Source organism: Camelus bactrianus, chromosome 23 (assembly GCF_048773025.1).
Source record: "Camelus bactrianus isolate YW-2024 breed Bactrian camel chromosome 23, ASM4877302v1, whole genome shotgun sequence".
Classification (NCBI taxonomy): domain Eukaryota; kingdom Metazoa; phylum Chordata; class Mammalia; order Artiodactyla; family Camelidae; genus Camelus; species Camelus bactrianus.
In genome coordinates this window covers 27,547,252-27,572,889 of record NC_133561.1, presented here as the reverse complement: position 1 = coordinate 27,572,889, position 25,638 = coordinate 27,547,252, and the positions used below count along the sequence as shown (strand labels likewise).

The following is a 25,638-nucleotide window of genomic DNA, read 5'->3' as shown; positions in this document are numbered from 1 at the left end:
AGATGCACAAAGCACGCCCACCCATTTACCCACACCTGGAAGCCCAAAGCCTACCTGTCTTGTTCTTTCTAGGGCTCAGAGAAAAGCTAAGCTTAAGTGCATGTGCTTCCAAAGAGTCTCGCTAGGAGGCGGAATGGGAAGCAGGAAGTTCTAACGCCTGTCGTACAAGCGCGACGTAAAGCGGCCCTGCTTTATGGCACCCTGCTTCAACCGTAAAGCGCCGTCGGCGATCCCGCGTGAGTGGGTCGACGAGACTACTTCCGGGTGAAAGACGTGCTTCTCTGAGGTGGGCTAACTTGATGTTTTCGCCATGGGCAAACGCGGGAGCCGGAGCCGGAGCCGGAGCCAGGGCCAGCTGCTTAGCAGCCTGACTAAAAAGCAGAAGAGGCATCTTCGGGATTTCGGCGAGGAGCATCCCTTCTATGACAGGTATGGAGGGGCATGGCTGGGGCCAGCTCTGCTCGCGTCTGTTCCGAGTGGAAGCCCGCGTTTCCCCGCTGGGCCCGCCGGTCTCCCGGGGGATAGTGACGGGGCAGCTGCCTCCTTTTCCCACGCTGCCCTCGGCTTGGAGGGTCCTGGCGGCTTGCCGCCTGAGATGCGGCGTTTCACGGGTCTTCCTACTTTTTGTTGAGCGGGTAGCTTTATGCCGCACGCCCCCTGTGTGTGTGGGGGGGGGGCTGGGTTTTGTATGGTCAGAGATTTTCTAGATTGTTTTTGCATTTTGTGTTTTTAAAGAATTACTTGGGACCTTGGGACACCACTGATGTAGTTGTAGGTTCCTCTGTTAGTGTGCAGACCCTCAATTATGGTCTTAGTGCTCATCCCACCACATTGGGCCACCTTCTCAACAGTGGGACAGTCTAATTAAGAAGTTTGCTAGAATAAAAAGGCTTTTATTTGCCAAGTTTTTCCATCTTTTGGATGAGAGCGAGTTATTGTGTGACTAGTATTTGTCGTGTGATCTCGTTAAACCTTTTATTTGTTAATAATTATCTGTCATATTCTTACAATCCTTGTCCAAGTGGTTATGTAGTTTTTACATAACTAGTAGTTATAGTGTATTTATAATGGTATATTATGCTATTTTCATTTAAAGTTGTATTCTTAGTCTTTTTTAATTGTCCTGTACTAGTAGTTAGAGTTTAACATTACTTGTTTCTTCTAGGGTTTCTACAAAGGAGGCAAAACCACAGACTTGTCAACCGGTAATGCTTTATACTTTCTTTATGATTGTTGATGCTGAATTGTTATTTTTAAGATTATGTATAATAGTAGAGTTTGGCTACATTTCTATTCTTTTCAGTTTTAGATGTAAGCTCTTATTTTAGTAATATTACTTAGTTTTGAATGCAGATGGCTGTTAAAATGCCATTGTGATAGCTAGTATGGTACAAAGAGTTTGAAACTGCTCTGAGAGATTAGCCTGTTAGAACCTGTTAAGGAGACTTAGCAAGGGGCTCTTGGTGAATCCTAAGAAGTATTATGTTTGTTTAACGTAAAATAGAGTGCAGAATCATCAGAGGTCTTATCTCATTCCAACAAAGTAAAAAAAAAAACTGGTAGTTTTTTGTTTTATTGTAATGTTCCTTTGGCTCCTTTAAAAATGCCAAACGTCTGACACATAGTTTAGATCACCTTGTAACCTGAAGCTCTATGTTTTTCGTCGACTTTCTTCCCATGTGGAACGTTAGCAGTTCAAAGAAGATGAAGAGCTTCTAAAAACACAGCTAGATTAGCTATTTTAAACAAATTTGGTGCTGGCTTGGTTGAATAGATAGGATTGCATATTTACAGAAAAGCTAATTTTTATTTAGAAAAGCCTGAACCTGTTACACTGTGGGCCTGATGATACTCGTGGAGTAACAACTAGAGCAACATAATTTTTGTTTTTAAAATTCCCATTCTCCTTTTAGTCAAGGAGTTCAGATACTTCAAGTTCTGAAAGTGAAGCAGAGAGTGAACCAGAACAAGTTTCTGGTTACCATAAACTACTTGCCACGTTAAAGAATGTTTCCAAGGAAGAGGAGGAGGAGGACGATGATGACGAGGAAGAGGAAGAAGACAGTGTTGTAGATGAGGCAGAAATGAACCATGAAGATGGTGCTAGTGACATCAGTGTGGAGGAGGAGATGGCGGCAGAGTCTACTGAAATGCAGGAGAGTAAGTGTCTTTGGTGTGGGTTCACCATCTTTGCTGGGGCTAGACAGATTGCCCCATGGGCACAGTGCCCTGTACTGTATGGGCTGGCTGAAAGCCCATGGATCCGAAGCAGAGATACTTAACCTTCTTGAGGTTGGTGATATCTTTCAGAATCTAATGAAAACATAGGACCCTCTGGCCAGAAAAATGCAGAAATGACTTATTTGCTTACTGTTTCCAGGACTTCATGAGTCCTAGTTGAAGTTCCCCTGATTGAGAGGAAAGGGAACATAATTCTGGTTTTGGCAGAGTCTCAATTTATTAGATTACTATTCCTTCCTTAGAGAAACTAAGTTTAATGGAAGATGGACATAAAATATGCAGAACTTCCCAAGCAGCAGATTTGAGCGGAACAGCTAGTGTAAGATGCTGAAGATGCAGGGTGGTCGCACGCTGCCAGGGAAACTGAGGGGAGGTTTCAGAGAAGAGCTGGGATTGAAAGCTTAAAGAAACTCTGTTTCACTCAGATTCTAGATGACTTTTTTCTTTAACTTTATATACACACACACACTTACATACACATAGACACACACACTCATATATATATAAATTTTTTTAATGGAGGTACTAGGGATTGAACCCAGGACCTTGCTCATGCTAAGCATGCATGCTACCACTGAGCTATGAGCCCATGCCCCTCTCTTTAATTTTAAAATCAACTTTATTGAGGTATGATTTACATACAATAATGTGTACTCAAGTATGTAATTCGATAGGTTTTGACGAGTGTGTGTATCTGTATTATCACCACCAAAATCAAGACACAGAACATTTCCCAATACCTACAAAAAGTTTCTTTTTGTCCTTTTGCAGTCAGTTTCCCAGACCTGACACTAGGCAACCACTGACCCGCTTTCTTTCACTTAGTTGTGCCTGTTTCAGAAACTTACATGAATGAAAGTATGCAATAAGTACCCTTTTGTGTCTGGCTTCTTTGAGTACTCATGCTTTTGTGACTCACTCATGTTGTTCATGTATTAGTAGTTCATTTCTTTTTATTACTGGAGTAGTAGTCCATTGTCTGAATATCAGGGTAACTTTTTTCTTTTTTAAAAATAGATTTATTTACTTATTTATTTTTATTTTGGGTTTTTTGGGGGAGGTGATTAGGTTTATTTATTTTGTTTTTAGAGGAGGTGCTAGGGATTGAACCCAGGACCTCATGCATGCTGAGTACGCACTCTACCACTTGAGCTATCCCAGGGGGTAGTATAGTTAACCTATATCTCCACCACCTTGAGATAAACACCTTTAACATTTTATATAACCTTCCAGAATACTTTTTTATGGATATATGAGCAAACACGAGTATATGCATATATTTATGTGTATGTGTATAATGGTCTCCTAAATTTCTGTAACTTACTTTTTTCTTTAATAATATAACATGGACCTTTTTTCATGTGTGTAATTGTGGGTTCACATTTGCTTTATCATTTAGTACTCCATTGTAAATGATATATGGTAGTTTAATTAGTACCCCATTGATAGAAATGATGAAACCATTTTTTTCAGTTATTTCTTATAATCAGTGCTGCTTTGAACATCCTTACACGTACTTGGTCAACAGTCAGGCTTAATATTGAAACTTATGTCTTCCACCTGAATTTGCTTAAAAGTAAGTAATAACAGTGAACATCAGTGTTGATGTAGGCTAAGGAATTAGATGTTTATTTGTCAACAGAGGTATAATTGTGTTTATGAGTAGTAAAGAATTGCACAGAATGTTTCTCAAAATTGCAGGTGTAGCCTTACCTGCTGACCCTGAGGGAAAAGATGGGCACGGGCCACCTGGCACATCACAGGAATCCCCCGAGGAGTTTACAGATGCAAAACACGAGTCACTCTTCAGCCTAGAAACCAATTTTCTCGAAGAGGAAAGTGGAGGCAACTGTTCTCTGAAAGCATCACAAGGTCAGCACAGTGTGTGTTGTTTGCGGTCACCGGATGCTTATGGGAGATTATGGGTTAGTACACGTTAAACTTCCTGTTATTGGAATGAGCAGCAATGAAAACAGATAGTTCAGCAGCTAGATCTAGAGCTGGGAAGAAGTGCTTCTCAAAGATATTTTGTGTTTTTCAGTGGTTAAGCAGAGATGGGAGTAGGGGGCTGTTTAGGAGAATAAACAGTTTAAGAGTGATAGCAGGGAAAGCCAGTTCCCCAGACTTCACGTTTCCACAGATGAGGTCAGGGGAAGACTTCTGATTTCCTCCCCAGGCAGAGAAGGAAGAAAAAGAGAAAGAAGAGAAAACTACTTTGCACTTTTCTCTCTACCCTTCACTGGGTCTTCCATATTGGAGCAGTCATTTTCCAGATTTGCGAGACCTGGGAGTGGCTAATCTGCTTGGTCCTTATTACCAGGGAGCACCTCAGATGCCAGCAAGCTCCACCCTGTCTCCCCAGCCTCTCCGCCTCGTGGCAGTCTCCTGGACGGGGCCTGCCTGTGGTAGGCTTAGGCAGGTCTCTGTTCTCTCCCAAGTGCCACATCTCAGCCTGTGCCTGGGGGGCAAGTCAGGTTGGTCTCACTCTGTGTCCTGACTGCCTTTTTTGGTTCCAGTGCCATTCTTCAACCAGCTTGTCATTGAAGGTGTAACTTCAACCCTCATTTGGCTCATTCAGTTCTGTTGGCTCTTCTTGGGAAGAGGGAGAAGCAGCAGGTAGAAGTAGGGCATGAACCCCATTCTGAACTAGCAAAAATTTTAAAAACTCTGGAGGAAACATTGGGAAGCTTAGCTATTCTAAAATTTCTCTGGTTGCTTACTTTAGGTATTAATATAAGGCGCACTGCATTTGAAGTGTTAATACTTGGATCTTTGGATGGGTCATTTAACTTTGCTTCTTAATGAGTGGGACTGAAGAGAAGATTAGGTGGCCAGTGCAAGTTAAATCAGACATGGAACCTGCTCTCAGGGATCTTGCAGTCTAGTTAGACGAGGTAGGACGTGCATGTGTATGTGTTGGGGTGGCTGGGTTGTGGGTAGGCTGGGGGACTTGAGAAGAGGTCGATGACTGTGTAGGAGACCACAGCTGGCCTCTTAGTGGAGCCAGCACAGTGCCCGACACAGTAAGCTCCTGGGAGGTAGTTATTTGTTGTGAGTCCGGGGGTAACATTAAACTGATACGATTTGGATATACAAAAGTGAAATGAAAGAGAGGATAGGATTTTTAAATGATGGAAAGCCACAGTGGCAGAAGAATTTGAGGGCTGTATAATTCAAAAACATGTATAATTCATTGGAGAGGTATATGCCGTAGTGCCCTGAATTTCAGACCAAGACGTTTCTTCAGAGATTTTTGAGCTGGGAAGCAATGTGATTGGAGAGATGCTTTAGGGAGATGAACCTGTGAGAAGCTTTTAAGCTCTGGACTGGGATAAATGATGGGAAAGTTGATGGGAAAAAAAGACGATTTAACATCACGAAGAACAGCATACTGTTCACTGACGAAGACTGAAAAATTCCTGCCATTTGCTCTAAGTGTTCTGATATTCTTTATTCTGAATTAGATCCATTTGTACAACATGTGAACAAAGAACTGAAAGAAAAAGAAATCCAGGCCATTGCCACAAATACCAAAACTACCCACCAGCTAAAAGTAAGTGTTGATCAGTCATCCCAGTTACAGAGAGGCAGCAGCAGTTGTCTTGGGTTTCAGTGGCTCCCTGAATGTATGATATATACCAGTGGGAGATGGCTTGATGGGGAGCAGGACATAGGAAGGCTGGACGAGCCTAGTAGGGCACAGGTGTAGCTAGAAAAGACACTGGGAAGCTGGAGGACAGGGACCAGTAAGATAAGAGTGCCCTGGAGACAGGTGCGCACCTGCAAGGGGATATTTCAGGACCCAAGGCAAGTTAATCTACCTTTTTGATCTTCACTCTTCTTATGTGTTAGAGGGGGACAGTAATGTCTACGTCTAAAAAGTAATTTAGTTTACTGGCAGGTACATAGAAAGTGTTCAGTGAAACGGTGGCTACTGCTGTTCCTTTGTTTGAAATATCTGAGACAGGTTCACAACAAAATTACTCAGGTATGGAGCAGTTTTTGCTTTGTTTTTATGGTGCTTGTTTTCCACCACTGATGTTATTCCTAAGAGTTGGCCATCCTTGTTTCGCTGAAATTTTTATAGCGGTAATAATTATAGATGCAGTTGTAAGAAACAATGCAAAGACAGCCCACGTGCTCTTTTCCCCAGTTCCCCCAATGGTAACATTTTGCAAAACTAGAGTACAGTGTCACAATTAAGAACTGGTATGATTTTCATTGATACAACCTACCTGTCTTGTTCAGGTTGCCTCAGTTTTTTGTTCTTACTCATTTGTGTGTGTTATTTACTTCCGCACAGTTTTATCACATGCATAGGTTCCCCTGTCCACAACCACAGTCAACATACAGGACGTTTTCAGCACCATAAAGATCCCTCCTATTCCCTGGTGCCCTTTTATAACCACACCCACCTCCTGCTCCCTGATGCCTAACCCTTGGTAACCACTAAAGTTGTTTTCCATTAGTATAATTTTCTTATTTGAAAAGTGTTCTATAAATAAAATCATACAGGTTGGCTTTTTTCATGGAGCATAATTTCCTGGAGAGTCATCCCATTTGTTGGCATATATCAGTAGTTAATTCTTTTTTTTTTTTTTTACTGCTGAGGTCATCCTTTTTTTTAATTGCTAAGATCAACAGTTATAATGCAAACATTTCCAAACTGGTATTCCACAAAATATTATTCTTTAGGATTCTAATAGATATGGCTCCCACAAAAAAACAAAAACAAAAAACCAGTACAATGAACCAAATTTGTTCATGCCCAAGTACATGTGAAAAACTCTGGGTTAGATTGCATGGAACTGAGTTCTGTTACAGGACTCAGCAGAACCTTTAGTATCTAATGGGCATGTGACTCTCCCTGAGGGGGATTAGGTTTTCCAGTGTTTACCGAAGTTATTTGACCATTGGGCCCTTTTTTTTCATCTAGAATAAATTCTGACATTCTATGTGGTCCATGGCAGTTTGTGACCCACTGATACAGCGAAGAGCTCACAAGATTTCTAAAGTCAGAAACCTTGGGCTCTTGTCCTTAGCTCTATTCTCTCCTGTTTGTCTGAACCATACAACCTCTGAATCTCAGCATTTCCTAAACTGTGAGAAGAGCATTATAGTGTTTGCCTTGTGAGATTGTTGTGAGGATTAAATGAGAGGATCTGTAAGTCATGAGAGGCTGTGGTGAATTATAAAGCACTGTGTGAAGGTAGGGTACTATAACTCACGTCTGACTTAACTCTCGACCATCTCTCCCCCAGTGGCCCATCTTGGGCCAGCTTGTCTTTTCATCCAAGTTTCAGAAGTTGGAAACCTTTAAACCCCCAAAGGATGTTGACTTAAAGTCACTTCATCTCCAGAAGCCTCTGGAATCCACCTGGATCAAGACCAACAGCCAGTTCCTCTCTGGAACCCAAAAATCAAATAGCCCATTCACACCCCTCCAGAAAGAGCTCTTCTTAATTATGAATTCTTACCGTGACCTGCTCTACCCAGAAAGGACTGCCCTGAAGAACGGGGAAGAGATCCGCCACGTGTACTGCCTGCATGTGATAAACCACGTCCTCAAAGCCAATGCCCAGGTGCTTGGCAACAACAGCAGACGCCGAAGCCAGAAACTTGGGGTGGGTGATGATGACGACTTCAGGGACCAAGGACTAACAAGGCCCAAGGTGAGTGGCAGCAGGAGAACTTTGCCCTCAAGGAGGCTGTAAGGCTCTACCATACAGCTGCCTGGCACTTAGCATGTTCTCAGGTGTTGTAATGATTGGAATAATGAATGAGTCCAAGAGTGAGCTTGTTAGATGGGCCGGGTGATGTCAGAGCAGTGCTGCAGACGGTTCAGTGGACTTTCTGACAGTGGTTCAAGTGGAAACTGGAGTAGGAGGTACCTCCATGACAGTTATCCTTAAAGATAAACCCTGAGCATACATAAGTAACACTCTACCATAGATCTCTTTTTTGTGAGTGTCAGAGCTGGCTGGGACCTTAAGGAGTATTCTGTTCAGTCTCTACCTGTTACACCTGTGGACCCAGATTCGTTGGGGACCAGGGAAGGAGTAGCAGAGATGGGACTAGAACCAAGGATTCTTTCCACTAAGCCACATAAATATGTAAACCTTGAAAAATAAAGATCCTCATTTTTCCATTGTATAGTTATTTAAAGTGATGATCCCATTTATTTGGGCTCCTAAGCCTAAGCTCCAGTGGACTGGGGTCTTAGATTGAAAATGTCTTAATTCTGTCTACACTTTCCATGCTGTTATGGAGCTGGATACTGTGCCTTCCATTCCCCATCCCTTAGCCTGCATGTCTCCATCTTGAAGCCTCATCTTCTTAGATTGTTCTCATTGAGCTTAATAAGATTCTGGTGTTTTAATACCGATGTGGCTCTTGGAGATTTTGTAGTCCAGGTCCCCTGTTTGACAACTGGGGAAACCAAAGCCTAGACACTTACTGTCACTGCCAGGATGATAACTTGGCCCTCTTCAGAATCAGTCCATCATCCCTGCATTGTAGCAGACTGAATCACTAACCCTCCTGGCTGTGCTAGTTGCGTTTCTGGCAACTTTCAGAATCTCGAACATGAGGATAATAAGATTATCTGTTTCCATTTAAAAATGCAAAAAAGAGCAAGAGGCAGATTACCCAGAAAGCACATTTAGAATTTGATGAATTGTTTGATCTGACTGGGGTTATTTTCATTGATTCTATTGTTTACAAAAGGATAGTTAGAAATTAATCATTTATTAAGTATCTTCTGTTTTTTTTTTCCACAACAGTTATAACATTAAGCATTTTGGGAAATGTTTGGAAAACTGAGTCCTATACTTCCTGTTGAAATACGACCTTATTTCAGGAGCGCTTTATCATCATTTCTGGAAAATACACTAGGAAATGTACTAGGGAAGTAATGATGCATTAGTCCTTTTCTTTACTAGCTTTATTCTCTACTTCTTACACCTAGTTTGTTTATTCAGCGTGATCTTTGAGTCTTATGGATCAAAATACTGTGCTAAGTTCTGTGGGAGACAAAAGCCAGTAACTTTCTTGTCCTCAAAGAACTTTGTGTGTTTATGTCCTTAGGTCTTTGCTAGTGGACAACTCTGTTATGGACATTAGCTTATCTTGAAAGGTATTTCCACATTCTGCTTAAGAATTGCCTCCCAGTTAGCTGTGAGATGAAAGTCCGTAGGACGTGTTGCTGTAGGTATGAAAGATGCTCAGCCTCCTGTACTGAGCCAGGTCCTGTGTACGAGGGGGTGACGTGCATATGGTCCCTGGCCGCGGGCTGCAGAACAGGGGGCTCCTTAGCACCATGTCCTCGGCAGGCTCACTTCGAGCTGTGCTTCCTTCCCCTTGCACCTCCAAGGCTGCCCGTCACTCCCTCCCTCCACAGGTGCTGATAGTGGTGCCCTTCCGGGAAGCCGCTTTGCGGGTGGTACAGCTCTTCATCAGCCTCCTTGAGGGCGACAGCAAGAAGAAAATCATTGTAAGCAACAAAAAGAGGTTTAATGGAGAGTATGGCTCAGATCCCGAGGAGAGACCACCCAACCTGAAGAGGCCTGAGGATTACGAAGCTGTGTTTGTCGGCAACATCGATGACCACTTCAGGATCGGTAATTCCTCCTTGTCAAACCTGAGACCGTGAGGCACGTGAGGTGCGAGGTGCCCGTAGCTGGAAGCTGGAAGCCTGGAAGCCTGGAATTAGGCATTCTCTCATAGGTCACTGACTCAGCCTCCTGGCAGAACCAGGGTGTATTTGAGATATCTTATCTGCCAAGGGAGAGAGTCTCACCTTGGCTAATGGGGTGGATGTATATGCCTTTGTTATGTTGAGGTACATTGCCTCCATATGCACTTTGTCAGACCATCCTTATATCCCTGGAATGAATTCTGCTTGATGTGATGCTTTTAAAGTATTGATGGATTCAGTTTGGTAATATTTTGTGGAGGATTTTTGCATCTGTGTTCACCAGGGATATTGTCCCGTAATTTTCTTTTTTCCTGTGGTGTTTCTGTCTGGTTTCAGTATTAATGTTTTGCTGGTTTTGTGACATCAATTTGGAAGCATTCCATCCTCTTTAATTTCTTGGAATAGTTTGAGAAAGACAGGTATTAAATCTTCTTTACATGTTCAGTAGAATTTACCAGTGAAGCCGTCTGGTCCTGGACTTTCTGTTTGTTGGAAGTTTTTGATTACTGATTCAATCTCATTACTAGTAATTGATCTGTTCACATTTTCTGTTTCTTCATGATTCAGTCTTGGAAGATTGTGTATTTCCAGGAATTTATCCATTTCTTCTGGGTTATCCAACTTGTTGGTGTGTAATTGTTCATAGTAATTTCTTACAATCCTTTGTATTTCTGTGGTGTCGGTTATAACATTTTTTTATTTTATTTATTTGGATACTCTTTTTTTTTAATGAGTCTGGCTAAAGGTTGTTTATCTTTTCACAGAACCAGCTCTTAATTTCATTGATCTTTTTATTTTTTATTTTTAATCTCCATTTCATTTATTCATTATTTCTTGTCTGACTTTTATTTTCTTCCTTCTAGGTTGGAAATTGTTTCCTTTCAGCATATTTGAATGTATCATTCCATTCCCTTCTGGCCTGCAAAGTTTCTGCTGAAAAATGAGCTGATAATCTTATGGGGATTCCCTTACATGTAACTAATTGTTTTTCTCTTACTGCTTAAAATTCCCTCTTTACCTCTGACTTTTGACATTTTAATTATAATGTGTCTTGGCATGAATCTCTTTGGGTTCATTTTGTTTGGGACTGTCTGTGCTTCTTGGATCCTAATGTCTGTTTCCTTCACCAGGTTAGGGAAATTTTCAGCCATTATTTTTTCAAATAAGTTTTCCGCCCATTTCTCTCCCTCCTCTTTCTGGGACTCCTTAATGCCAGCGATAGTGCACTTGATGTTGTCCCACAGATCCCTGAAACTGTCCTCATTTTTAAAAAATACTTTTTCTCTTTGCTGTTCTGTTGAGGTGATTTCCACTACCCTGTCTTCTAGGTCACTGGTCCAGTCTTATGTGTTGTCCAGTCTGCTGTTGATTTCCTCTAGTGTATTTTTCAGTTCACTTATTATATTCTTCAGCTCTGTAAATTCTGTTTAGAATTTTCTTACATTTTCTGTCTCTTTCTTGAGTTTCTCACAGTGTTTGTTCATTCATCTCCCAAGTTTGGTGAGCTTCTTTATAACGATCACTTTGAATTCTTTATCAGATAAATTATTCATCTCTGTTTCATTACTTTTTTTTTTCTTTTCTTGGGTTTTATCTTGTTCCTTCATTTGGAACATGTTTCTCTGCTTCCTCATTTTGCTTGACTCTCTGTTTCTGTATATTCTATGAAACAGTTACCTCTCCCTGTCTGGAAAGAGTAGCCCTGTGTGGGAGATGAACTGTACTGTTTAACCTTTCCCTAGTTCTCTGTTGCCTCTCAAACTGCTGTCTTGTTTCAGTCCTGTGGAGTCCAGAAATGCAATCTGCACTCCCCACCACCCCACCCCACCCCTTGTCTGCCTGAGTCTGGCGCCCGAGGGGTGTCTCCTGTGTGGGTTTTTTACGATTATTGGCTCTGGTGGTGTCCTGCGAGGACCAGGTCTGTGATAGGAGAAGTTGAAGTTGAAGTCATAGAGACCACCAATGAGGAAAAGAACATTTCAAGGAGGGTATATTCAAAACACTGCTTATGCATTCATGGTAATAAACACTAACATGCCATTGAATTGCTAACTCAGAACTGTTGGTGACCTTAGCAAGAGTGGCATCCTGAGAGTCAGAGGCAGATTGCAGTGCATTGAGGAGTGAGTGGGAGATTTTAAAGTAGAGACAATCTTCTGGAAGGTTTGCCGGTGAGAGAAAGGCAGAAGGTGAGAGCTAGAAGGGACTGCAGATGCAAGGGGGGGATGCTGCTGCTGCTCTTACTAGAGAAAGCAGTTTGAGCACCATTATACACTAAGGGGGAGGGTGTGGAAGGTACAAGGGAGGGGGCACTTTGAGAGGGTGAAAGCTGGTGGCTTGGCAGTGGCTGATGAACACGTGTACCTGGCTGTTTTGTAGGAGTGGCAGTACTGCAGAGAAGCATCCGACTCTATGCCCCCTTTTACTCCTCGGACATCCTCATTGCCTCCCCGCTGGGCTTGAGGACCATCCTTGGTGGAGAAGGAGAGAAGAAGAGAGACTTTGACTTTCTGTCTTCTATTGAGCTTCTCATCATTGATCAAGCTGACATTTACCTGATGCAGAACTGGGAGCATGTCCTGGTAACGTTGGTCGTTCACATTTAGAGACATGAAGCTCAGTGGTGTGCGTCTGAAAGGGTTATTGAAGTCCAGATTAAAACTCAGGTAGTTTGGAAACAGGGAAATATTCCACATTTTCCAATTTGAAAGTGGAAAATATTGTCCCATCTTCTACCCACAGATTGGTCAGTAAAGTATCCAAAAAGATAAAAATTCTTGTCAATGTCTTCAAATCTCCTGAAAAGATTTCTTCCCCTTAAAGTTTACTTCTGCTAATAGACCACTTTAGTGTGATTGGTTGGTTGGTTGGTTGAAAATCCTCCTCACCAGGAATGTCTTTATCTAAAATAATTCCTCTTACAGTTTATGCTCATTCTCTTGTTTAGTCTTCAGTGGAGATGAGAAAACATTGCTCACATCTCTTAATGTGTGGTCTTGTTTTGCAGAGAAATATATGATGTTTTTGTCCCCCTACTGTAATTTGTGCTGTGATTTTTGTCTCCCTCTCCACATACTCTGCAGTGTTTTTAGTTTTAGGATCGAAAAACTGCTTTGAAACAATAGGTTTGTTTTCATAAGGCATATGAGAACTTACTTTTCCTACCACCTTGGGCTTGGAGGAAGTTTGGGACAAATAACGGGGATTACTTATTTATAAAGTATGGAATACATTGTTTCCCTTCAATATACATTACAAGGTTAAAATACAATTAAAATGGAAAAGGCTTGTTGACGGTTGAGTCAGTCTTTAATTGAGGAAAAGGCACATGCAGTCTCTCTGGGACTCTGCTGATGTTTTGGGAACCAGGTCACGGAAGGACAGCAGTTCTGTCTTCCCTGTCATCTCCCTTCTTGTCCGAGCCTGGAACTGAGTAGCCTGTAGAATGACCAGGGTAACTTTTCAAAAGTTCCTTTAAAAGAAATATTTCTGTACCATCTTGATCCTTTTTGAAAGGTCCATGAGGTGGTTAGTTTGAACTTACCTTGTCGGGGGTGTTCGCCTGACTGGGCAAGTCACTCACCCGTCTGAGCCTCAGTTTTCTTGTCGTGGTTTGGGAGATGATAGTCTGTACTTCACGGGGGTAAATAAGACGCTAGACCTCTAGAATGCTTAGCAGTGCTCAATCAATATTAATGGTAGTATTATTTCTGCTCAAAGCATTTGATGAACCACATGAACCTGCTGCCCTTGGACTCACATGGGGTGGACTTTTCTCGTGTGCGGATGTGGAGCCTCAATAATTGGTCCAAGTACTATCGCCAGACGCTGCTGTTCGGGGCCCTGCAGGATGCCCAGATCAACTCCGTGTTCAACAAGTACTGCGTCAACGTGCAAGGCCAGGTGGGTTCTCTCCTTATTTCTCTGACTCCTCCTGAAGTATTGTGTATTTGAGTCACGAGGCAGGAGAGGATAGCATTTGGTCAGCACGGGGGTGGCTTACCTCCTAATGCTCTCGTTGACCCCTGGCAGGTGGCTGTGAGGAACGTCCCGATGACTGGCTCCATCAGTCACGTCCTGGTGCAGCTCCCACATGTCTTCCAGAGGATGGAAGCTGAAAACCTAGCTTCAGTGATTGATGCCAGGTACCCATCCCTCCCCAGTCCTGTTGGATGCCTGGGGGCCACAGAGAGAGATTTGACTTTGGTGTACAAATTTAGAATTAGGTACCACGTTGGCCTTATTGATTAGTATTTATAAAATGAAATGAAATAATTGAACCCAATCATGCCACTGACAGAGGAGGACACTGAAGCCCCAGAGAAATGGTACCTTGCCCTGGTTCTTCCGGCTAGTTAGTGGCAGGGTTAGTAAATCAGGGGTGCTTCCTCCTAGATTGACATTTTAAAATTACATTATATTGTTTAATGGTAGATGCCAACAACTTAATTGTAAGCCCTTTGGGGCAAGAACTTTTTCTGATTCTCTCTATATTTTTCCCGTCTCTTCATTATGTTTAGTCGCGGGACCCATGGTAGCAGAGTGGTGCTTAGCATGCGGTAGGTGTTCGGTAATTATTTGTTGACTGGCTGGTGTCACATCTGTTCCTTATGATGAATAGTGGTAGCAGTTGTTTTTTAACGTACTTAACAAGTTTTACCCTTCACACAGTCTTCCTGTGATGAGGCAGGCCAAATTGTCCTCTTTGGGGAGTTGGAGGGAGATTGTGACTTGCCCAGCATCATGCAGTTAGCGGTGACACTAGGGGCTCAACTGAAGACCACTGACTTTGCCCTTTGCCTTTCCAAACCAGGTTTAACTTCTTTGTGAACAAGATTTTGCCTCAGTATCGTGATGCAGTCATGTCTCACACGCTTATCTATGTCCCTTCCTACTTTGACTTTGTGCGTCTCCGAAATTACTTCAAGAAGGAGGAACTGAACTTCACCCACATCTGCGAGTACACCCAGAAGTCGGGTGTCTCCAGGGCCAGACACTTCTTCCTTCAAGGAGAGAAGCAGTTCCTGCTCCTCACAGAGCGCTTCCATTTCTACAAAAGGTAAAGCAGGGCCAGGTTTCCAGTGTCCTCCCCGGAGGGCTGCTTCTGAGCGCGTGGTAGGCTTGCCGTGTTGTGAGGTCCTCCGTCACCCCACTGACTGCAGAGAAGCTAGAGTTTTGGGGCTGATTAGACTCTTCTTGGTTGGGTGGATGGTTTTCTCCCAAGGTGGGCATTGTTGGAAAACGTAGAAACGAATGGGTGACTACAGCGTAACCTGTGTGTGGCTCTGGAGCGGGCCCACACTTGGGGTACTTTCCTGTAGCTGTAGGTCTGCCCCTCTAGAAAAACCTTACAGAGTTGAACAGCTCTCGACAGGGCACCTTAAGTGAATACAGGAGAGGGAGGAACCTGTCACAGAAGCACAGAGAAAATCCTGGGGACTCTGTGGTCTGTGGAGATGGAAGCTGAGCACAGCACGCGTATTCAGAACATTCTGGTGCGTCCTGAGTGGGTGCCCCCGCGCTTGCTTCTGCGCCAAGGAGAACCAGGACTAGGGGGCCCCTTGATGTTTACAGGAAGCTGAAGGTGAGGGGCTTAGAGTTGAATATTCAAGGGCTTCAATGTTTGCTTACCTTCCCCACCATGTGACTTTGACAGAATAAGTTGGGTTGGCCTTTTTAAAAAAAAATTCTAATTAGAGTGTTAACTAATATTGAGCCTTCTGTTAACTGTTTGGGATGGTTGCAGCCCTTTGTGCCCCCAGAGCTCAGTTGTTTTATTGTTTTGCTAATCCTCTCTGCTGCCAAATGTAAAAGCCCTTACCTAGAGAGATGGAAAGTGCATCCTATAACCTTTTCCTTCCTGATTCACAATAACGTCCAGTGAATTTCAATTCTGACTTTACTGTTTCATTAACTCTCAGTCATATACTAACAAAGGGCACGTTTTCTCAGAGAATCCCTGACACCTAAGGCCAGAAATTGTCTAGACTTTGGAGCGGATTAGATGATGCACCTTGGCATTGTGTTGCCTTTCAGTTGATGATGACATTAGGGTGCTGTGCCCCAGAAGTGTTCTCCTTACCAGGATGGGGAGGGAGGAACCCAGCAGCCTGCCGGGGCGAAGCCGGCTGGCATGACGTGACCTCCTGGGGCATCATGCTGACCAGGTGACCTGTGAGTGGAGAGGAGAAATGACTACACTTGTGTTTGCTGGGCTTCGTTCTTGCCTACCCAGACAGGGCTGTTTGTCCCAAGGGTGTTGATGAATGCCTGCTTGCTGGCGGCATCATTTGCCTTGTTGCCTTAGGTGGCGGTTTTCATTCATGTTGGAAAGTGGTGTTTTGGGGGAGTTTGCACTCAGCAGGTGTTAAGAGCCCTTCGTTTTCCGACTGCTTGACGTGACACCAGAGCAAGTCCTTTAAATGAAGTGGCTGGATTGGAAAACTTCCCAGCCTGGCTGTCTATAGCAAGAGTGAATTACGTTGGGGAGAGGACCGCTCTCAAACAGCAGCTCTTCATGGAGAGGGTGCGATGTCAAAGGAGCCCCTTCTCTGAAGTAGGCAGGGCAGTCTCCTGTCTTACACTGTTCTTTTATTGACCAAACTGTTTTGCCCCCAAAGTCACTATAAAGACAAACCTAACATGTGCTATTTGCTTATACCCTGGACCAGGTTAGTGGGTGTAGCCTGTGTTTGAGGTTAATGGAAATAATGTGCCTTGGAGTTCTGCAGCTGCCAATTATCTCAAGATTCCCAACTAGAACTTTTTGGTCACCGAGGTGATGATGGATGATTTGATCTGCAGTGCCTTTGTGATTTGATTTTTTGATTTGGCCTGGGGTAAAGTACATGTATTTTAAACTTTAGTATCCATCCAACTCTGAAATTCTGTATTTATATTCTCTTTGGAAGTAGGCAGTGTTAGAAATAATACAATTCATTTGTATTATTTACAAGCTAGCAAAAAAAATCCCACCTAAAGTTTTTTTTTTTTCTTTCGGGGATATGAAACCAATAGAATCTTAGGATTGGACCCCACATGATGGGGTCCCTGAAGGAAGGACAGTTCACAGCTCTTTCTCGGAGCATTATTAGTGGGTTAGCACAGCAGGGCAGACTCTGGAGGAGAAATTTCTGGAGTTGGAAAGGCTGCTGGGGTGTTTCTGAGTCCCCCTACCCCAGTGAGAACCCCAGTTGTAGAAGTAGCAGACCTGGACTTTACAGAGTGTGTGGGAAAGCCTTTCAAGTCAGTTATGTTCAGCAGTTGGCAGGTTAAGTAGACATCTAGAATACCCTTAGTTTTAGGTCCTTTTGGGGTGTTGGGCCTTATTTGTAGGGGGTCACTGAAGACCCAGGGCACGTACAAGGGTGGAAGAAAGCAGGGGAAGGGGTTCTGAAGATTTTAGGGAATTGGCACTAATTATCCCTCTGAAGAGGTCCTGGTCACATTCTCTTATTTCCAGGAGATACCCAGTCTCTGCTGTGGACAAAGTAGTACTAAGAGACATTTTTCTTGGCTTTGTGGTTTTATTTTGTTTTAGAAATTCTCTGATTATAAGAATATTACACAATTATTATAGAGAACTTGGAAAATACAGGGTTAAAAAAATGGAATCACCTATAATCTCACTGCACTGATATAAATACCAATTTTGGTGTATTCCTTTCCTGTCTTTTTTATGTAAAAAATATGTGCACATGCACACACACAGACCATAGACATTTTAAAAAGTTAGAAAATTGGGATCACAGTATGCACATGAGGATTTTTTTTCTTTTATCTTAAATATTTTCTGTGCTCATTGAATAAAGAACATAAATAAGTTAACATTTTGGTAAAGACGTTTGTATGACATGGATGTATTTTTAAGTTAATAGATATAGTTCCGTCACATCCTCCCTCCCCTCAACTTTTTATTTGGGAAAATTTTATTTCAAAAGATATTTTAAGACTGTACCAATGAACATCTCTAACTCCTTTCTCTTAGATTTGACCAGCTGTTAGCACTTTGCTACGTTTGAACACACCCACATTCTCTGTCTCCTCTCTCTTGACTCACATCTCATTTTTTCTTCCTGAACTGTTAGACTGTAAATTGCAGGAGATTTCTAACCCCTAACTCTTTCAGATTGTAGCCCTTAAAAACAACCTCCTTTGATCTAATCACAACACCCTTAACATACCACTCAACATTACTGCAATAATATCATTTAATATTTAATCTACACTCAAATTTTCCTAGTTGTCCCCAAAATGACCATTATGGCTGTTTTTCCCCACCACTAATCCAAGATTCAGCTAGGAATCATACATTGCACTCAGTTAACATATTTCTTTGGTCTGTCTTAGTAGTTCTTAAGCAGGGGCAGCTGTGCTCTTCAAGGAACATTTGGTAGTATCTGGAGACATTTTTGGTTGTCACAGCTGGAAGGTTGTTCTAGTGGTCTAGTGGTTCAAGCGGGTCAAGGCCAAGATGCTGATAAACGTCCTGCAGTGTCCAGGACAGCCCCTGCATCAAAGAATACCTGGTTAAAATGTCAGTAGTGCCAAGAAGAAACCTTGATCTAAAATGATTCTCTTTCATTCTTTTTCATGATACTGACATTTTTGAAGAGTCCAGTCTGGTTTCCTGTAGAATGTACCACACTGTGGATTTGTCTGTTTTCTTATTATTTAAATCAGTATCCCCAAATTTTGCTATACATTAGAATCTCCTTGGGAGCTTTTTCACATCTGAATGTCCAGGCCATATCCCAGTATGAATTAAATCATAGTGTCTAGGGGTCGGGACCAAGTATAGGTATTTAAAAAAAAAAATAGGTGATTCAACGAGCAGCAAAGTTTGGGGACCACAAACTTGAACATTTTTTTTGGTAAGAATTCTACATAGAGGATATTGTGTTCTTCCACTGCATCTGCCCAAGAGGCTTGTGGTGTCAGTTTATACCATTTTTGGTGATGCTAAATGTAGTCACTTGGTCAAGGTGGGTCTGCTAGATCTCTACATTGTAAAGATACCTTTTCTGTGTAATTAATAGGTAGTCTATGAGGTGTGCCTATAGCATCCTTCTTAATGGTTACATAGTATTACATTGTATGGATAGATAATTAACCCAGTTTCTTTTTAATACATGTGTGGATTTTTGTTGTTTTCTGCTATTATACACAATAACGCCAAGAACATCCGTATGCATAGTTGATGGCATAGTTACCTCAGTATTTCCTTAGGATAAATTTGGAAAGGAAAGTTTGTTTGCTCGAAGACTGTAGACAATTTAAAATTTGCTATACATTGCCACTTGTTTGCTTCGTCCCATCTTCCCCTCCTCCCTGCCCCAAATACACCTGCATAATAATTTATACTCCATATAGGACAGTATGGTGGTTCCTTAAAAAACTAAAAATAAACTTACCATATGATCCAGCAGTACCACTTCTGGGCATACATATGGAGAAAAATATAATTGGAAAAGATACATGCACTTCAGTGTTCCTAGAAGCACTGTTTACAATAGCCAAGACATGGAAGCAACCTAAGTGTCCATCTACAGATGACTGGATAAAGATGTGGTGTGTATATATATATGTGTGAAATAAAAAAGAATAAAGTAATACCATTTGCAGCAACATTGATGGACCTGGAGATTGTCGTTCTAAGTGAAGTAAGTCCGAAAGAGAAAGAAAAATACCATATGATATGGCTTATATTTGTAATCTAAAAAAAAGGACACAGATAAACTTATTTACAAAACAGAAACAGACTCACAGCCATAGAGAACAAACTTATGGTTACCAGGGGGTAAAGGGGATGGGAAGGGATAAATTGGGAATTAGAAATTTGCACCTCTTGGGGAGTGATGGAAATGTTAGCTATCTTGATTGTGGTGGTGGTTTCATTGGTGTATACATCAAAATTTGTCAAATTATAAAATAATAATAATAATTTACATTCCATTGGTTTATTTCTGCAGAACCCTACTTGTTCCCAGTGACTTGATAGAATGATACCTCATGTTTTTAATGTCTTTTTCTTGCTTTTCTGTGTTTTTTGCAGTTGTCAGTTGAATGTAGTGCCTGAGTAAGTGGTTGGCCTAGGCACACCTCTTCTGTCAAGCCCCTGGTATGGGAGTTGTGGATCTAGTCCAGTTGTTACCATAGTTACCTTCCATGCAGCACAGACTGCCAGTTCCTCCAGCAGACAGTGGCTTAGTGAGGGGCCCAATGCTGGTGGGTCTTGTCTCAGTGTCCTGCTCTCCTCTCAGCTTCCACCAAGCCCTTCACCTCCTCTGTCTTGCCTCCAGCCTTTCTCCAGGGCTCCCAGTGGAGGCCTGTGGAGAAGACCTTGTGAGTGAATGTGAAGTCAAGGAATGTCCGGGAAACCTAGGGATTCTGAACTACCGTGCAGATCCACACTTGCCCTTTAAGGACTTGCTAAAAGTGTGGCTTCCTTGCACAAATATCATATGATATCACTTATATGTGGAATCTAAAATAGTGATACAAATGATCTTATTTATAAAACAGAAGCAGACTCACAGACATAGAAAACATGGTTACCAAAGGGTAAGTGTGGAGAGGGGAGGGATAAATTAGGGGTTAGGGATTAACAGATACACACTAGTGTATATAAAATAGATATACAACAACCTATTGTATAGCACAGGGAACTATATTCAATATCTTGAATAACCTACAATGGAAAAGAATCTGAAAAAGAATGTATAAATGTGTGGGTGAATCACTCCTATACACTTGAAAGTAACACAACATTGTAAATCAACTGTACTTCAATTTTTTTTTTAAAAAGTGTGGATTTCTTCTTACCCACTTTCTTGGCAGCCACCCACTTTTCCTCCCGTGCTCTGTCAAAGGTGAAATAGTTCGTGTGTCCTGTCTTCACACAAGCTTGTCACTCTGGAATTCAGTTAGTGATGGGCTGAAACTCTCTAGAGCCGGTATGAGCGTCTCTTCCCAGCTCCAAGTTCAGCATCATGACATTGATAGCTCGAAATTGGCCATGGTAGAGTATTTACACCGCAGAAATTGGCAAATGCTTCAAATCAGCACCTTCCCCTCCCCACTGAGAGCCAGTTGTTAAAACATACACCAGCGCACCGCCAGCTGTCTGGGTGCAAGCAAAGAAATGCTGTTGTAGATAGTCTGCCTTTTTCTTGTTAGCATGGGAGCAGTATTCTCCTGAGTTCTCTACACACTAAGCAGAAGTGGAACCCAGTGTTTGTTTTCATTTGTTTTGATAACCAGTGAGGGAGAACTGTGTTTATTCAACTTTATTAGCCAATAGAATCCCTTCTTTGTGGAAAGGTGAACCAAGTAATGGATTGCAGTGACATTTTGGAAGAGGAGGATCTCCAGAGAGATCAGGATGAGCCTTGGGATAAAAAGGAAAGGAAAGCTAATCCTTTGTGAATAACATGAAATTCCCAAGGGAGTGTAACATCAGCAGTCGAACAGGAAAAATCAGAACCTTGTCAACGTATAAAATCTTTTGTTACGGAGCCCCAGAGGGAATGACTGACCTCAACGGGAACTGTAAGGCCAGTCCCTAGGGTGTACACGCCCACCACCACCGTGCAGCCCTGTGCAGCAGGGAAAGAAATGCAGAAGCTGTTGAAACTAATCACTTTCCCATAATGCCTAATGGGTCCTCAGGCAAGATTTTATAAATGGATGAAGTCAGGACATCTGCCATGGAGTTAACGTGTCTACAGAGTGACAAAAAAAGACTAATGAGAATGCATTTACAGTTTGTGCGGTTTATTTTATGTACTAGGTCCGACCTCTTCTCCATTATAGAACATTCTATTTTGCTTGATTATAACAAGGGTAATGTTAAATCGGAAGTGCCTGCTTTTTAAATTTTCTGTGACAGATTTTTAATCCTGATCTATTCTTCACCACCCTACTTCAGTCTGCTCAAGTAGGCTCAAGAAATGCAGATTCATTTTATCATTATCTGAAGCCAAACATTAGGAATTCAAAAATTGTCACAAAATTAAGCCCTTCCAGTTGAAGTTAGAGCAACTTTTGGTCTGTCATTTGTGCCATTATCCTCCTCGAGCATGAAGCAGCAAGAGTGACTATGTGCCTATGACACGAATAGGTGGCTTTTCCATAAATTCTCTCGTGTAGACATAGCCTCTCTTTCTCCTTCTGACAGATACACAATAAAAGGTATCAGGAACCTGATTTTCTATGAGCTGCCAACATATCCCCACTTCTACAGTGAGGTCTGCAACATGCTGAGAGCCACCACCAGAGGAGAGGAAGCCACCTGGACCTGCACTGTCCTCTACTCCAAGTACGACGCCCAGAGGTTGGCCGCCGTGGTCGGTGTGGAGCGCGCTGCACAGATGCTGCAGTCCAAGAAGAACGTCCACCTCTTCATTACTGGAGAGAGATGAGAACTTGTTGGACAGGAGATGGTATTTGACGTGATACGTGACGCTTGACTCTCTCTGATCACTTACACAAAGCAGGACTGCTGCAAGGAAGGATAAGGCAGTGTCTTATCAGATACTTCTTTTCAGGTCATATTCCCTGAAAAGGTCAATGTAAACCGAATTTTGGTAAAACACATCTTTCAGAGATCAGTACAAAGCTAATGGGACTCTGAGAAGCTGATAGAAAGAGTCTTCTACTTGTGAATCTTTTGGTAAGCTGTAAATTCTTTTATGGTGATTTTTTACATCTAATTTATTACACTTGGTAAATTCTTTCAGTTTGGCCTATTTCTGTTTGACGCCTTCTTAAAGTAAGGCATACATTTCTTTGCCTGTGAGAACTGGTTACGAGAAATTGGAATATTTCTTGCTGCTGAGTATCATCTTAATTTTGGATCACACAGGTTTTGCAAAACTGTTATTTTTATCCCAGCCAAACTTTTTTAAACCTTAAATGTTCTATTTTAATTCAACCTAGAAGAGTATTCATTCACTGATCTTTTTTTAACTCGTAATAATAAATGTTTTAGTTAAAATAATACACTTTAAAAATCACATTATATACAATACCATCAATTTCTGTTTTATTTCAAGAAATAATGGCGTGAAACTCTTGATGTTGCAGTATTCGTCTTCAACACCATTGGCTTCATCATTGCTATAGTCATTTTTTAAGCCATATAACAAAGTTGAAAAAAAGTTGTACCTTTAAAAAACATCTTTATTCCAAAATATTATCAGACAGAAAACTTACAAGTACAGAACCCAAATCATTTGAGAATAAATTACCAACTTGATGGGCCTCTCACTCGTAAAATTCATCCCTGAGTTCAATGTGTATTTTCTATAAACAAGGAGATTTTTCTATGCAACCTCAAATCAGGAAATAGCCACTAATCCTTGGACCCCATTCAGATTTTGCCAAATGTCCCAATAATGTCCTTTATAGCAAAAGATGCTCTTCAGAGGTGTACATAAGCTGCAGTGGGCTTTGTGTTGGGTGGTACCTCAGCTTTTTGTTGCCTTTCTTGGCCTTGACACTTTAGAAGAGTATTTTGCGTGCTGCTCCCTGTTAGGTTAGGTAACTGCACGTCTGGCAGGAGCAGCACAGAAGTGATGCTGCTGCGTCTCTTCTCTTCGGGCGCCTGATCCCCTTGTCCCGTCACTACAGTACTGACCGCTTGTTCACGGTGGCGCTTGCCAGACTTTTCCACTGTAGAATCACTCTTTCCCCCTTTATTCATTCATTCATATTAATCCTATGAGTATGGGCTCATCATTTCATTTTTTAGTCAGTGGATTATGATCGGTTATTATCATTATTCCTTTAGGTGCTTGAATGGCCTCAGCTGTGGCCAGTGGGAGCTCCTTCAGGCTGGCTCCTGTGTCTTATTCACATGTCCCTCTTATACCTGGGCATTTCTTTATTTTCTGACACTATGAGACATCCCAGGTTTGTCTTGTATTTTTCCTACTCCAGCCCTGCTTTCTTTAGTGGAAAATTATCTTAAAATGAAGATTTGAATGCTAGGTGTGCTCAGTACTATTGTGGAACCACTGGTCCCAGGCCATCTCAGTAGGCAGAATTCAGGAGTATTTGCATGTGTGTATCTAAATTTATTTCTGCATCCATATGCTGAGAACCATGAATTTACACCATACCTCTGGTTTCAGACTAATACCACTGGGTTCGTCTTGTCTTCTCCCTTTCCATATTTGTAACTCTCTTCTCAGATGGTGAGACACATGGCTTCCAGTATCCTCAGTGGAACGATCCATAATTGGTATAGATTTTTTTTCTACTTAGACATGCTTAAAGTTGCTTATCAATAGAGAAAAAACATGAAATGTTCTGCTAAATATTTAAACAGGCATTTTTATTTCTCTCTTTTCTCAACCTGGACAGTAGAACTATTCATCGTATATACAGATGGGTTCCTGAAGTTTTGAAAATTTATCGTCTTAAGCCAGCCAAACCCATGCTACAAAAAACTTATCCATCGAGTGCCCTGAGGTTATTGGCATATTTGTGTTGCTATTTACCTTCCAGCCTGTATATTATGAGAAAAGAAGTAAGTTTATTTGCCTAGTTCAGAGATGTGAGGAAGAAGGGACTCTGATTACCCCCATCTTCTATTTCTGCATCCTTTTCCCTGTGAATTGTAGCTAATCTCATGGCTTTCATTATCACTATTCACAGACTCCCAAACCTCCATCTTCTCTGGATCTCCACTCACATGTGAGCCTGGGTTTCAAGTCTCTCATGTAGCCCCAGGAATACACATTTTATTAAGCATCCCTGTTGATTTTAATGCTGGCTCATAGCCAGCTAACTGCTTCTTGCCCACAGAGAACACGGAGGGTTTCAAGTGCGAACAAAGCAGTGTTGCTTCTGTTCCTGGCTCAGCACCTGGGAAAGAAAGTAAGCCTTGGCAGTGGCCCTGGCTTCTGAGCTGATTGCAAAGACTTGAATCTCTGGAGTGGTTTCATTAAAAGGATGCCTTAACATCAGATCTCTCACACAAAATAAGGCAGAGAAGAGCGTCTGCTGGATGACGGATAACAATGCCTGAGCTGGAATTATACACTATCTTGATATTAGCAAGGCTTCTTTTCAGCCAGCAAGTTCCTGTGTAGTGCTGGTAGAAGATAGACAAAGGAATGGTCCCAGTCCTGGGGAGAGGTGGAATTTTAAGGTAGGGAAGTAAGAGTTTAAACTTTTTTTTTTCCTTCCCATAGTAAGAACAACTAGCTTAGCACTTTTCTTTTTGAGGGGAAAAAAGGCTTTGAATCATGAATGCTTTCTACAGCTGGCTGCACCGTATGCAATATTCAAAAGACAAGAACTAGCTAATCACAGAGAACCAGCAGCAGCTAAACAGCCCTCTGCTGGCTTCCATAGGGCTTATAATTGAGTGCAGATGGCCTCGGCGGGATGGGTGTGCATCCCTGCTGACTCCTCACACCCTAGAGGGCCAAGGGGGGCTCGCCCAGCCTCCCAGCCCCGATTGCGCCCTCGTGGGGGCCCCTGAGGAAGGAGGGGAGGCAGGTGGTGCGGAAGCCTGCTGGCCGCCTTCTGCCTAGCCTCCCCGTGGCCACACGAGCAGGTCTTCAGGCTGCAGAGTGTGGCTTTGATGAGTCTAGGGTCTCAAGGTTACAGAAGGCCTGGGGTAAGGGAATAGGGTTGGGAGTGCTTTGTAATCATCCAGAGAGCCTCACTGTGCAAACAACCTGCAGGGG

General features: G+C 42.3%; 1 protein-coding gene across 1 annotated transcript; it reads left to right on the top strand.

Annotated features, from left to right (window-relative positions):
- The first annotated feature begins 220 nt into the window (after positions 1-220).
- UTP25 (UTP25 small subunit processome component) lies at positions 221-23,219 on the top strand. Its single transcript, XM_010949464.3, has 12 exons — positions 221-429; positions 1,166-1,205; positions 1,914-2,160; positions 3,943-4,113; positions 5,706-5,794; positions 7,503-7,913; positions 9,641-9,860; positions 12,317-12,519; positions 13,658-13,840; positions 13,970-14,082; positions 14,751-14,996; positions 22,116-23,219. Exons 1-12 carry the CDS (start codon positions 311-313, stop codon positions 22,357-22,359), a joined length of 2,286 nt encoding a protein of 761 aa, XP_010947766.2. The 5' UTR covers positions 221-310; the 3' UTR covers positions 22,360-23,219.
- The last annotated feature ends 2,419 nt before the right edge of the window (positions 23,220-25,638 follow it).